Source organism: Pseudopodoces humilis, chromosome 2 (genome assembly GCF_049639895.1).
Source record: "Pseudopodoces humilis isolate 2021_Gansu_Grassland_sample_001 chromosome 2, ASM4963989v1, whole genome shotgun sequence".
In the NCBI taxonomy this organism is placed as follows: Eukaryota; Metazoa; Chordata; class Aves; order Passeriformes; family Paridae; genus Pseudopodoces; species Pseudopodoces humilis.
Genome location: NC_142201.1, coordinates 50,618,459 through 50,634,288, shown reverse-complemented (window position 1 = coordinate 50,634,288; position 15,830 = coordinate 50,618,459). Strand labels below are relative to the sequence as shown.

General features: G+C 35.0%; 1 protein-coding gene across 4 annotated transcripts in view; it reads right to left on the bottom strand.

Annotated features, from left to right (window-relative positions):
* DACH1 (dachshund family transcription factor 1) overlaps positions 1-15,830 on the bottom strand; it is a 353,019-nt gene that overhangs the window by 111,434 nt on the left and 225,755 nt on the right. For 2 of the 4 annotated variants that reach the window (XM_088051990.1, XM_088051989.1), the window contains exons 4-5: positions 5,465-5,620; positions 4,754-4,926 (exon numbers count right to left, since the gene is read on the bottom strand). In XM_088051990.1, the coding sequence (XP_087908116.1) occupies positions 4,754-4,926; positions 5,465-5,620 (329 nt within the window). The remainder of the gene's footprint in view (positions 1-4,753; positions 4,927-5,464; positions 5,621-15,830) is intronic. The other 2 variants (XM_005516415.3, XM_005516414.2) reach the window with 1 other exon arrangement.

The window sequence follows — 15,830 nt, the reverse complement described above, 5'->3', positions numbered from 1 at the left end:
CAGAGTTATTCTAAAAAATAAAATCTGTCAGCAGCTACCTTTGTTAAGAAAGTTAACAGCAAATTTCTGCTATTGGATCACGGGAATATATCTATCTATAAATTTAAAAAAAGGTATAAAATAGCGTAACACAACCAATGCTGTTAGATGTATGTGAGGGAATTAGCAAATTTTAGTCTGATACATTCATTACACAGTGGAATACTACTCTGCCACGGCTGTCTCCACTTTTTCAGCTGGAGGTATTGGTTTCTTCTATTTCATTCTTTATTCTTTCTATAAGTATTAGTCACATATTTATAAATCACAGTTTTTGATTCTGGCATGCTACTGCTCTGTTCTAACTTTTACAATGTAATTTCAAGTTGCTATTAATATAAGGTATGTCCTTTATATTTTCATATATCTTTCTGCTGAGTGAAAAAAAATGTAGTGAAACTGCTAACAAGCTGAGCCTTTGAAACCCCAGGCAGGTGATGAAAGCCACTTCATGTCTAAAGCATCCCCAGGTCACAGCTGTCACACTCACTGCAATTCATTGTTGTCACAATCTGCTGTCCCTGCTTGTTGTTGCTCTCCTCTTATTCATCCAACTCATATATCTAAACATTCCATTACAAAAAGACATCTAATGTTCATCTCATGTTCGAAAGGGCACAACACTCTTCTGAAATATAATTCTGAAGATTTTAGGGCTCAGAGTTCACTGCCAAATCTAAGGTGTTGCTTTGTAAGGCTTCCCTTGTAATTTTGTCTTTGTCTCATCTCCTGAATACAGCAGGATAAAATGTTTAGTTAGTACATGTTCTCAGCTTTATTCCAACTTCTTATCATGAAGAAATGAAATATTGCCAGTAATAGAAAGGCATTTGAAGCTTTGTGAGTTTAAAGATAACAGCACTAGCTGTGAAGTCAGTGAATTGGAAGGAAAGGTCAGCAAGTCATCTACTGTGGCACTGTTCACAAAGGCAATTCTTCTATCCAATGAACCTGGTTGTTCATAATCTGAAGACTCTGATTTTCTAAGACTTAATTTTGTTCTTTGTTACTTAATTAGATATGATTACTATTGATTTACTTTTCAGAATTGAAATTTCTCACAGGCCTTCTAATTTTCAAGCAGAGTTTACACTAGCACACATGCTGTACTCTAATTTCAAATCTATGCTATCATTTCAGTTTTCAACTACAAACGCTAAGTGATTCAAAAACTTTTCAATTTGTGGAAACATTGATACTAAAGAAAAAATACTTCAGTAAAATTAGGCTTAAAAAATGAGTCCATAATGAAAAATATATTAGTTTTATATATTCATTGTCAAGAAATAATTTTATTTCATATAAACCATAATGGAAAAAAACCCAAGATGTCTGAAAATAATAGGAGTAAAAAACTGGAAGCTGTAATTCTAATAACAAACAGTTTCATGAAAGAGAGCAACTGCACTGTTTATCCATTTTTGTAAAAATAAAGAAAAAGGAGGTTTGACCTCACTTAGATTTATTCTTGAAGGTATTTATTTTGATTGTAGTATAAGTTATTATTCATAAACATTACATTGGCAGCACAAGGTTCAAGAAGTATGCTGGTGACAGTTTCCTGCTCAACTACTCAGTGCATATAATTCAATGGACATTAAAATCACAGCCTCTGACTATGCCTAGAGAAGAACAGGTAAATTGCCAGTGACATTATGCCCATCCTCACAGGAAGAAAATCGCCTAACAATGACCTCATGCTTTTAAGTTTCTGGGGTTTATGTTTCAATCTTGTTTGGTATTAAAAAAATAGGAACATAATTACTTGGCTGTGCTACCTCTATCCACATGACCATATCCATCTACAATAGATAATAACAGAGGACATAAATCTAGACATATGTTGTACCACAAGGGGGATGAAGGAATGAGTAGGAAACAGTAACTTCTTTAGCCCTTATAATACTGTTGAAACAACTATGTGCATCAAGATCTTATATTTAGAAGTGAGTTTTGAGTGACAAATTAAAACTTGTGTTTATGGATTCACCTACACTAGAAATTAATTGTGAGCAATATATCACAGGCCTTGACTGAAAAAGTCAGGCCAGCACTTGGGTAATGTCATGTTCTACATAAAGGACCCAAAATCCTTAACTTGTTAATGCAAACTTCAAAAGAAATGTGTATTTCATCCTCATATGTGCACATTTTTTCTAAAGAGAACTTGGGTTAATCTGATCATTTAAAAACATTTCATTGAAATCCACATATTTTTATATTATGGTTATGTGCAAACCAGATGGGAACATGAAAACTGGTTTGTCAAATAACTTACACAGGATGTTATGCCAGGAGTTATGCAAAAGTTGGCAGCTACAGTGAATATTTAATTAGCGTGAATATGAGAGCTGAATTTTCAAAAATGACATTGATACATACTGTCGATTATTAATACAAACAAATGCTTAAATAAGCAAGCTTTTGGAAAGATATTATGTTTTTCCAATTACAACGTGCTGATAGAATGTTTCAGAGAGCCTAAATTGCTATGTACTTTCAAGGTCTTCACCGAGGTTATAAAGAATCTATCTCTGCTAAAGAAAATAGATGAGTTACAAAAATGAACTTGTTAAAAAGTAAAGGACCTCCAGGATAAGGAAAATCTTCTGGTATGGGACTGGCCACAGTTATAATAATATACAGTTATATGATGACAGTGTGTCCCTTTCAGAGTCCGATAGTTTTAAATCTAGACAGGTTAAGATCACATGAGCCAAAAATACTTCTCAGTTAAGTGCTTCCTGGGTCCAGCAATGTTCCCATAATGGGGATAGATTTGTCAACAGAGCAGGACCTGCTTTCCATAAAAGAAAACCATTTTTACATGACCTAAGAGATATGTTGTGCTCAAATGTACCTGACTGTGGTAACTGGAGACAAAGACAGCAGTCACACTGGAATATGCTCCTATAGACGACATATTTAAATGTAGGCCATGATAACTTAGGCTATTTTAATAGCTACATCTAACTTGTAAATCAGCTTTACAAGCTAGAATTAAGCTTGGTAAAGTTTAGAAACAGAAGGTTACCAATGCTCATGAAGGTCAAATTTTATACTCTTACATATAAAATCAAATAGCTCATAGAAAATGAAAGGAGAGAAAATAGCACGAAAATAGTGAAAACAAAGTTTTCTTGTTTTGGCACAGTTATTAATACATCAGATGTAATTTAGCATGTACTCCATCTCAATCTTCAATTTTAAATACCCCTGAAGTACCAGCGGCTACTGTTCCAATTAAGAAAATAAATTTAGAATGAAATAAAGCACCACGTGTGTTCCAGAGAACATTAGTATCATGTAACTCTTACTAAATGCCAATCAAGTAAAAATAGAAAAATAAAGTTGCAAAAATCACCATGTAATCAGTTAGTCAGCAGCAGACTGCTTATATCCCCAAGAGATGGCTAAGATGGAAACTAGGGCGGAATCTAGTCTTTTTGGCATACCACCTAAATAAACAAATCTTCTCAAACCCATATCTTAGCTCCTCATGTCAACAAAGTTGAGAAAGGGATGCCACCAAAGGCCTCCAAAGAAGACCCTACATTTGGAAATGTAGGTGACTAAATTAGGCCATCAGATCATATTTTTCCAGGTCAATGAAAACATGGATTTGTTGACTTTCAATTTAACAGTTCTTAGCAGTTCTGTGCTTGTTAGGTTAAAGAAGAAAGGTGCACCAGCATGTTGATTGTCTTAATAAAGTCAGACCTCTTCACTCAAATCACCATGAACTTCAAAACTTTTGTAACTCCCGATTTGAAGGTCCAAGACATTCTACATTTATCTAATTTTGGTCAAAAGAATTACGAGAATGGACAGATTTCCAACATAGCCCCCACATAAAGTTGCTTTTGCTTGTCTGTTTCTAAGATACATTAGAAAAGAGAACAAAAGTTTGTGTACTTTCTCTTTTTCATTTATTAGAACCAAAGAAGGATAAGAGGCAAAATGTAGATACCTAAATGAAGATTGTCATAATTATCTAATGGTAATAGGGAAGCACCTTTAAAAATTAAATGCCTTTAAAATGAAAACAGATCACCTTCAGTAAGAGGAAGAAAAGACTCCATGCCTCTGATAAAAGCCTCTATAACCAGATTAATTTAATTAAAGGCCACAAACAAAACCTAAAGCCGGTAGACAAGTTCAGTTGTCAGATATTTATGAGATATCCCTATAATACTACAGTTCTGGCCTGCAGATTACTGGGACTGTTCCATGCTACTTCATTCCAATTTGTTCTGGGATTTGCCAGATTTAGTTTCTGCACAGGTGAAGTATCAAACCTTTCAGCCTTCTTCAGGTAAATTAGAGTATTTCAGTTCAAGTGCTTAGATTTTGAAGTTGGAAGGACAATCCCTTCTAATTTAAGAGTAATTTTTTCCATGCTATCTCATGGAACATTAGATTACAGACTATGAAATATGAGAAATCACAAATCTATGTGTGAAAATGCTTCAATTTGAGTGTTGTTTTTATACTGATTTAGAGATACAGAGGAAAACTGAGAAGGTAACGGTGGCCTCCAGGAGCCTGCTGTGCTCTCAGAGTCACCACACTGAGTTTTCTTGTATTTATTGACTTTATGACTTACCTTAGACCATTTGACACCTATACACCTTTACAACATTTACAGTGTTTGGGAGTGGGCTACAATTTGGTGCCTTTTGGTTTGGTTCATTTTGGCTTGCCGTATAGTTACCTTAATAACAGATGTCTCCACCCTGGATGGAGGGCTCTGCACTTGTGCTGCTGCTGCCATGTTGGCGATGGTGCTGAGGTGGTTCATCTGGCTCATTGCCATCGTGACAGAGGCTGGAGGTAGGCTCACGGGAATCAGTGGGTGGGGCATCATCATAAAAGGAAGTTCCAACCCTGTTGGGGGCAAAAATAGGGAAATAGGTTTATGCATCTTTTCTTAAGCACTGTCCTCTTTTTTCTCCTGATGGACAATATTCAAGTGACAGGTGACAAGATGGTTCACACTGCAGGAAAAAGCAGCTCTATGTCAGTTTTCTTCTGGGAGATGCAGGGGTCAATCACTAGCAGCCATGGAGGGTTTCTAGCCACAAGGAGAGGCTATTAGACCTCTTAGTTTGTTCATATCTGTGTAATGTATGATATCATTGCTAAGTAATGGCTGTTTATCACAGTTTTTGATATCTGCTGTAAGGTGCCTTAGCAATGCATAATTTTGCCACTGATGCACAGGTTAGCAGTTATTTTAAGTATCAATTTTATTGCATATGTATTTGTTCTTTACTGTCTCCACTTCCCCTGCTTAATACTTTAAAGGAAGTATTCCAGTATTCCGCACATCCTTGATTTTTTCATTGCCTATTTATATAAACACAAGAAAAAAGACAGGAACTAAAAATTGCTGATGTTAGTGCTGAAAGATGTCAACCCATACCATTTGGCAGGAGGTGGTTCTGTTGAAGAGGGTTGAGAGGATGGCTAACTGGAACATTATGCTGTCCAGGCAAGTTGGGGTGGTTAACAGAGGCCTGTGATCCTTGGGTGGGGGGACACTGAAGTTTTTCTTTATCCCAAGAACCATCACTGCTGCCTGTGGGGAATGAATATATATTATTTGGATGAATGAAGATTCCAAATTTTTAATTTCTGAATTTGGAAGCAAGGCCAGCATTCTAACCTTTTTTTTAAGTGGCAATTTATTTTTAATTTTCTTTTTTTAATATGTAAGTTGGGGGAAGGTCTTCAGGGTTAGTTAGGGGTTTTTTCCACCCACTAAAAAAGGTATGTAAGAATAACTTTTTAAAGTTAAGAGGTAGTACACAAGCACTCTAAAGTATTAGAGTCATACTCATTCACATGAAGTCTGTGTTTTGTGTATATTGCACATACGCTTTCCTCATACTTAGAATATAAAACTATATACAGAACTTATTAATATGTGAGAGAATATTTTTGCCTGCAAAATGTCTAACAAAAAATGTCCTGTTATGCCAATTAAAATTTAAACTACAGTTATATTGTGTCCTGTTTTTGTGAATAAATAAACATTCTTTGAAGTAATTAAAACATTAATTTATTGAGGGCACCAACATGCATGCATATGTGCTTGGCTGATGATTCTATTTTGTATATTCAATTTTTATTTTATATTATTTATAAAAATGTAAGGGATTACATTGATTCTTGCAGTCTTCTAGTAGTGGAACAGACTAACAGCAAAGAAGAATGGGGACAAACGTGTACTGAGATGACAGATCATTCATTTGAGAAACACCCTTTTTCTCTATTGCAGACTTCCTCATAAAAAATAACCACAAAATTAAATAGGATACAATTAAAGGACAATACAGTACACTCTGTATAAAGGACAATAATGATAAATATCTCATTATTAATTTGTATATTTATAAGCAATGAAAAGGTTAAGATCTTCCAAACTGACAAACTGTATCATTCTCGGTGTGTACTTACATATAAGGCTGAGATTGAGTGTATGTATGTTTATGCATACACAGTAATCTATACATTCACTGTATGAGTTTATTTACCATACACAATCAATAAACAATGTTTGAATATATTAATAAATATGGATATATGCATGCATTCTCAGCAGTATTAATATACCCATCAGCAATATATGATTGCTTCCTTTTTCATGTAGAGCACAATTTCAACCTCCTGACTTTGAAAATGTCTACTATTTTCATTGGTGAGTCTCTTGATAGGGACTTTAGGATGACATAAGTCAAGATGTATTTGATCTATGCTCAGTTTCTATTTAGCATTATGGATTATAGCAAAGTGCATATTTCTGAATGTTTTTCTACATACATCCTACTCTTTAATGAACAGCAGAGCCTGAAAATCAACAGGAATGACACCACCTCCTTATTTCAGTAGAAAGGGGATAAGCCTATTAGTCTTGACATATTTTAACATCATTTTCATTGGATGACAAAAGCACAGAAGTTGGTAGAATTCCAATTTAATTTCTCTAGATCTATTAAAAACCTGATTGTAAAAGCTGTACAACATAGTTTATAATGAAAAATACTCCATTATTGCCATGATTTTCTTTCCCTAGTTACTTCAGGAAGACAGTTAAGGCTCAATATAAATTCTAACTCATTAGCTCTATACTGTCTCAATCCCAGTGTAAATTGTTCAGAAGTAGGTAATGAAAATTCAGTCCAAAGTCTCCTGCAATCAAACAAAGCAATTTTATGAAACAATGAAAAGAATCAATTATATTAAATACTTTTATTATTTTACAAGAAATTTTTATAACCTTTATGTAGTGAACACACTTGAGCTGGTAAATACATGGTTCAAATCTCATGACCTCTGCCAAGTGACCTTGTTTTTTTTGTATTTTGAGAACTAAGACACTCTCAAAAAGCATGAACACACATTTAAATACACAGTAAAGCAGCTAAATCTTATCTGGAAAAAGATTAATTTTCCTTTTAATTTTATGTTCTCTAATTTTCTGCTTTTTACCCTTTTGATGTACATATTTCACCCCCTAACACACAGGCGTACCCCACCCTCCTGTTTTCCTTATCCATTCTGAAGAGTTTATAGCAATCCATTGCAGCACTCCAGCTCTGGAAGTCATCCCACCATGTCTTTGTGCTGGCAACTCTGCCACAGCTTTCCTGCTGCACAATGGCTTCCAGCTCTTCCTGTTTGGTGGCCATGCTGTGTGCATTGCTCTAAATGCATTTCAGCTGGCCTGTTGATCCCACCACCTTTTGGGGGGGAGACAAGTAATTCCTACATGACTATTCTTACGGACTTTTGCAATTTTTAACACATCAATCACACACTTTGCAGTCTTTGCCACCACATGGCTCTCCATCCTTTACCATTAGCAAAACACTGTCCTTCAAACACTGGTGTGTCTCTTCCAGACATCTCTAATGACTTGATTTTATCCCTTTTCCCCTTTAAATCTAGGTTAAAGCACTTTCAATGAGCCCAAATAACTCCTGTATCTCCTCTGAACCAAGTGTAGCATCTCCCTTATAGATATGAAGAATACAAATAATACATATTAGTAATTATGTGAATATTTGCTAGCATTAAAAGGAAGATGTTTGTATTTTATAGGGCTACTGAATTCCCAGTAATGAGATATTTTCCCTATTTTTATCAGCAGGATCTTCTACAGTGCAGTTAATTTCATGTTACATGCTGATCTTCGATATGGAGATGGAGTCAATTCTTCTGTGACCCTTCCTAACCTGGTCACAGAATTTTGCAAGGTCAGTCATAGTTTGCCAATTATGGCTCTGCTTATGTGGCTCAGAAATTAGAGCTTTTCTAAATCAGTACTCTTTTCTGCCTCAAAATTACAGTGTCTGCTGTTTTAGCATGATATTGAACACAATAATAATTTGGAAGAGAGAAGGCAAGTTTCAGAAAGCCAAAATATCAAGGCTAGCATTTAGTGACAGTATCCTTAATACTTGTAGTCTGGAATCATCTGTTAAGATTTACTTATATGGAAAATGATTCATAACGAGAATCCAATCTATAACATTAGAAACCACTTTCAAACTTCCAACTGCTGAGCTCCTGAACACTTTAAGTGAGCAGACACAGATACAAATAGTCTTGGCCTTTCACTTTGTTTTTCTTATGCTAGTTAAACAGAATACATTTCCTTTTAGAGGAAACAGTTATTTCCATTAATGTTATAGCAAAATAAGTGTTATTCCTTAGACACTATTCACTGTCTGCACAACGAAGTGCAAGCAACCAGTTCTGTCACCTTTTACATTTGATTTTGATTTAATGCATACAGTGGTTTCAAAGAGTATTAAAAATCTGTTGCCTTCTTCCTCTTCACTTGTTGCCCTGCTGGAGGCTTATGTTGTTCCAGTTTCCATCAGTGGTTGTCAAGTCTTTATAATAGGATTAAAAGCTTGGACACCTGATATCCCTGGGTGCCGCAGTTCACCCTCATAAAAGCTGTTTGCTTTAAATTGAGAGAAAATCAGTTTTTAGTGGCATAATTAATTAAATTATGCAAAGTGTTCCAGATTCAGCATAACACTTTCTAAAGCAGCAATTGGAAGCTCTACATTGCATTCAAACAGCATTTCAATTGATGCTGCACTAGGCTGACCATAGAGTACCATTTTCAAGGCTTTCAAGCACAAGGGATCCAATTTTGAAATGCAAATGCTTGATGTTGAGTGCTCAAACCCCATACATATGTACTTGAATAGGCAATTTGGTAGCCAACTACATTTCATATGTGATAGTGCTAATACAGACACTCAAAAAATTTAAATGAAGTTCCAAATCTAAGTACACACGCTTAAAAACTAGGCTCATAGGATCTCACATTTTCTCATGATGGACAACTCGATGGAACAAGAATGACAATACTTTTTCACAATTTAAAAGGCAGAGTACAGAATCCATTGCTTTCCTCATCACCAATATTTCGGCACATATTTTCCATAATGTGACTTACCTTCTCCCATAATCAGCAGTTACACAACAAACCATTATTTGTACACTGAAGTGGGTCTGTAAAAGCCTGATGCCTGGATTATTTGTATTCATTAGTAGCACAATTAGGTAGCTAAGGATGGTAATAATAAATTGAAACAATTCTGGACTAGAAGGTAATGCAGCCAAGAAAAAGAAAATGAAGCAGAAAACTAGTGTACAATGTCAGCCCCGCAAACAAACCCTGATCTAAATGTACCAGATTCGTTTTTATAATCATTACTCTTATTTGCAGACTACTTTTCCTTTTTTCATTCTGACCCCATTAGGATTCAGTTTGCTTAAATTTCTGTTTCCACAATGTGAGCTGAAGAGTTTAGTTCCTGTGATAGTCAACAGTGATCCAGCCAAAAGGTCCTGGAGAGCTGCTGAGCTCACTGTGTGGAGATAGGCCTATCTTTGGTCACCTAAATCTGCAGCTGCTGACTCCAAAGACTACAGTGACCCCTCTCCAGGGTCTCACCTCAATGCTCTAAACACACAACTCGTGAGATGGCCGAAAGAATTTGAATCATGTCTTATAGGGTTGGTGAGTACCACACAGCACTTGCAGGAGACCTCAAGGCTATCCAGAGGTGTATCAGGCAGGTCACTCGAGGGTATCTAAGGTAGTAGCATATATCTATGCCTAGGCAACTAAGTCAAACTTTTTTTGATTATAGATGGTTTTTAGAAATTAAAATTACGCTATCTGTCAGGCCCTTGGGTCTCTCCCTTCCTTTCATGTGGAAAACTTGATATTTTATGGAATTCCAGAGAACAATTCTAACATGTCTGTAGGCAAGTGAATCCCAGCACTGGCTCAGGGATAGTTTCAGGAACCATTATATACACAAGCAATATCACATAGCAAAAGCACAGAAGAGTCTAATTTCCCACTAGCAACTCATACCATACCACATTTTTGTTTGTGTTTTTTTTTTGGTGTGCTACTGATCTCCTTTTAGTCTCCTAATCTTTCTGTTATCTTCTCTGTTTGCTGAAACAATTTGTATCTCAGCAACAATTACCAAACAAAGCATCAGTATCAGCTGTGTTGGCTCATTTTTCTGAAGTGGACTATTCACAATCTAGGCTATTTATGTCCACTGGAAAATATGCATAATCAGCGTGCTAAAAATTGGTAATCTTAGCCTCCTGACAGTGAGGAAACCATTTTGTAAACTGCCCAAATCAAATACTGCTGCTTTAGTCTTTGAATTGTTGAAAATTTGTGATTTGATTTCTATCTAATTCAGTTTCCTGAAATCAGACGTACAATTCACCTGCAATATTTGAGTGCTGTGAGACTGTATAAAGGACACATGTCTACAGATAAAGGCATTTTTTAAGGTCTCTATGTTACTGTTACACCATTAAAGGAAAAAAAAATCCTTTGTCATTTGTAAACAGTAGCTGTAATATGTTTGATAGTTGGATCGCTACCTCTTCTGAGACCACAAAGTGATCAGGAGATAAAGTACTATGACATGGAAAAACAAATTTCTCAAGTCTTCTCTGAAACCCTTTGTATTTGGCTTTACATAAGGATTTTTCTTTCTTTTTTACCCCCTCAAATTTTTGCATTGTTTTGGGTTTTTTTGGTTATAAAATCATGTTTATGCTCTTAAATAGCCCATGAGCAATGTGAGCTCTTAATTAAAAGTGTTCATAATTTTCTCTAAAATAGTAAGGTGATGGGTCCAGTATTTGTAGTATTGCTACTATCATGACAGATTATATACATGTGCAGTAGCTAATTATAAAAAAAACCAGAACAATAACACACACACAAACAAACGAAAAACAAAACCCCAAACATTTTCTTACAGAAATATATGAAGAAGCCAAAAGAAGCTATGGAATGACATATTGTTTATCCTTTGCTTACAAAAGTAGTAATCTGAGAAACAGTAGCCTCAATCATGTAGACTGCTTCATTCACTGTTTTAATTTTATTGCACACTTGTTTTGTGGCAATGGCAAAGAAATTATAGCTGCACTTTGCACCCTAAGCCAAATTTGTATCCACTTTACTTTTCCCATATTTCTATTCTGATAATAAAAACTGTAGTAGAAATTGCTAATTCCAGGAAATAAGATTGAATTCTAAATGCTGAATACCAGAGTATAGGCTTAATCATTAATCAGGAATACGGAATTTATATAAGTTAATAAATGAAAGAATTTTTTTTACCGTTACAATGAATCCCATAGAATATAGATATTTTATACTAATCCTTCATTATTTCACAAAAAAAGATTAACACAGGAAAAGCTTTTTAAAATTCAATTTAATGAATAATGAAGCTGCCCAAGACAACTGAAAGCTCAGCAACTCAGTTACAGGCTGTGTGACATTTACCTAAAAATAGATTTTCCATTTGTCTCCTTTTACTAATACCTAACTTGTGCAAATTTCATAGATAAAAACCAGTTTATTTTTATGGTTATATGATCTTAAAAGATAAGAATGCAATTTTAGATATGCAAAAATAAATTTGTGACATCATCAAGAAATAAAAAATCAGATGTGTTGTATGCACTGTGTTCAGGAAAATAAAAACTGGACTCCATTTTCCTGTCAGGTACACCTGGTTAAATAGGTTAACTTCAGATCAGAAAGCTGCAAGTACAGCTAGTCCCTTGAGGGAGTTTTTAAAATATAAAGACTAATGAACCATCAGAAGTCAACCAAAAACCACCTAAAACTACATTTTCCTTACCTCTCAACACAGTGAACATCACAAAGTATTTTGCAAACATCTCGATTACGTGGTATTTTCTTTTGTACAAAAATTGCCTGTACAATAGATAATTAATATATTACTAAATGTAGTCATTACATGCAATTGTGGATACAAATGTTTTCTGTATGCTTAAGGAACAGGTAAAAGTGCATATTCCTGGCTGAGTAGTCTGTAAGAACATGTTCAGAACATCTTCTGAAAAATATGGGTTTAAGTTCTTTTAGTGTAAGTTCCTGTTACTTCCATTTATAAAGAAGCATCCTCATTCAATTTGTTGCTCTGTATAATCAGTATAACAGTATAATAGGCTTCCTTTTTAGTACAGTGGAAACCAAAACAGACAGGTCCAGAAACTTGTCCAAGGTGAAAGACACAAGTTTGAGCTTCTGAGTGATTCATGCCTACAAGTGCCTAAGCTTTCCTGAAATATGGATTTGGATGAGATTTCATGATTAATATCTATGCTGGTCTGATACAGGCAATTCCTCAGTTGGTGTGGACCCTGATTTTTGATCCTTATTACTTCTAGTCTGAGTTTTACAGCCTCTAATTCTATCAGCAGTGCCCAGAAACAAGAATAGTAAACCAAAGCAGTGTATCATGTATGTATTTAGTAACTTGTCTTCTCCCTTCTCTTTAAAAAAATTCTCAAAAAGTTTTGAAAAATAATAACCTAATTGCTGCCCCTTTAAGTCAAGATGAAAAGTCTTGCAGATTTTCAGGATATCTAACTATGGCTGACAGTCCTGTATAAACCGTAAACTAAAGAAAAACAAATACATAAAAATCTTCAGTCAATATACAGAAGTGCAAAAATTAATTGCATAGACAAAATGCAAGAAGTCAGAACACCAAGCTTCCTAATGTCTTCTAGTAGATAGATATAATTGTTAGCTAGTCCACACTTTGCCCCACCTGTTTCAGCTGTGTTACATTATGAAAAAATATGAGAAGAAAGATATATTGGGCTTGAAAGCACCAAAATTAAAAGCAAGAAGGCCTCTGTAAAATCATATTCGATCTATTCCAAAGATATGCACCAGGAATGAAAATGCAAAGCAGGAAGGTTGACATATTACAGGGAATCAAGTTTATTGATGATTTTTTTCTAAAAATTGCTGAACTAAAGAGGAATATTTCGATTTCTGGCAGAAATGCTGCACAAACTCTTAACAGTACGTTGGCTCTAAATGGTTTCACACAGAATGCCTTCTTGAACATCATTTTTCAGATTTCTATGCACTGTAATTTTTTAGTCATTTTCTTAGGAAGAAAGGCTAAATTATCAAAAATCAGTCCTTATTAATCAACAGATTAATATCCAGTCTTAAGCAAAGTTGATTGCAAGGTCTCATAGCAATTGCATCCCTATGCTCTCTGGGAAAACAGCTGCACGTTGGCTGCATGAAACCTCACCAACCAGCTGCAGCAAGTTTCAGGTAGTCTCCAGAGCACATGGCTGTCTTCCCAATTCAGGGAAAAAGAGACTTATGTTTCCCCAGTTATTGGCTTGATGAGCAGCATGGGGCTGGACACAGAGATTTTTGAATCGATGCTGTCTCTCTTCCACACTAGAAAACTGCTGTGGAAAAGCCAAAAGGCTGCACAAACTCTGAGGCTCAAAGAGCCATTTCCCCCTCCTCTGGGAAGCAGCTTTTTGAGGAATTCTCTTACTTTTGAGTTGCCTGTACAGCTTTGATTTAGCTCTTTCATGACCATTCTGATACAGTCTCTAATTTTTAGGTCTTATACATTCTTTATGTAAATTTTCAGCATGTAATAGGTTCAGATTTTAAAGAAATCCAGCAGTGATGATGATGATGATGATTATTATTATTACTACTATGATTATCATTCTCATTAAAAAATACATTTTTCTAACTTTTAGCTGCACAACTTCACTACTTCAATGTTACAGGAACACATGGGTATCTATCTGTATCTGCACACCTTTACATCACACACACACACAAACGAAATGTGTAAAGACATAAATGATACAACAAATTGTGAATTAGAGTTTTACTAAAAAATATGTTCCTTTCACATACTTGGGTTTGTAAATGGAGCATATTTGCCCACCAGCTCAAAATTTAGTATGTTCAGCCTAACAAACAGAATCATAATGTGTTTCCTTTGATCAAGAACAACTCATATGTTATCTTCTGTTTGGCGCAGAGTGAGAAGCATTATTACATCTCAGCTGTTTTTCAGCACTTCAATATGCTACAGTAACTTCATTGTACACTTAAGTCTTTAGGTTTTTTTCTGTAGTTCCATGTCCCAAGACAGATGATCATACCATTTTGTTACTTAAAGGAGGAAATCTTACCCAAGAGTTTATGGATCACGAGTCTTGCTTAGGACTGCTGAAACTGTTCCTGCACATGATTTGTTGTTTTCTCAGGAGGACAATGAAAAAAATCACAACGAGTATGACTAGTAATAACAGTAGTAGTAATAATATGTGACAGAGCAGGTGGACACTCCTGGCCCCAAAGGGCTTATAGTGTGAAAATATTGTAAGTAACAAGTACATATATGCAGACAGCAGGCTACAAGGAGCTTCCCTCAGTGAGAAAGATCTACATATAATTGCATATCTGTTTTAATTGCTTCTCACAATTGGTGTTGTTTATGCAAAAAGGATCATTTTCTCTGTGAGATTTAGTCTACCACCATTCTCTACTTATGTACTGATACCCTACTCTACCCAGAACTACTGCTGGTTTTTCTGACGGAAGCCTTACAAAAATGATCAAAAGTAAAATCTTCACACAAAGGCAGCTAAAAGTATGAAATTGAATTAAGAGGGTAGGAATGTGAAATGATACAACTTAAACAGCAAATTTCTCAAATATTTCCTTGGATTTTTGTGATCTGGGGCGAGAAGAGGGTGTTTCTAATTTCTTTTGCTATTTTTGTTTCCTTTTTAAAATGAAACCACTATCCTAAAGTTATTTAACACAAAATATTTATTTACTTCAAAAAATGTCTGGATCACTGTTACCTATAACCATCTCTAGTGGCAAAAATTTTCACCTAATGTGGAAGAGACAAAAGAGACAAGCCAGTGTTTGACAAAAAAGTCTACTGTTATTAAATGATAGCATGTTATGAAAATTTATTCAATATTGGCTTAACAGTTGTGTTTAGGTTTTTTGTTTGGTTTTTTGTTTTTTGCTGGTTTTTTTCTGTAACAGTTTTAGGACAAGGAAGTTCACCTAAGCTATTATACCAAGATTTAGTACGCTGAACTTTACCAAGCCCACATGAATCTTATTCATTGTAGTCATTCCTGTATCTTATATCAAACTGATTTGTGAAGAATGCACACACTTTTTCAGTGTACTTTAAACAATACCTTTAACTGTGCCCTAGCAGTTTTTAAATTTTTTTTTAAAAAATATTCCTAGCAAGGTATTTACATCCAGATCTCATTTAGTAAAAATCAGAATGCTTCACTCTTTCAGTGGTAGGAAAAAGATGTAAACACACATCTTACTATGTATCCTAGCTCCATCAATCTTTCTTCATGATCAA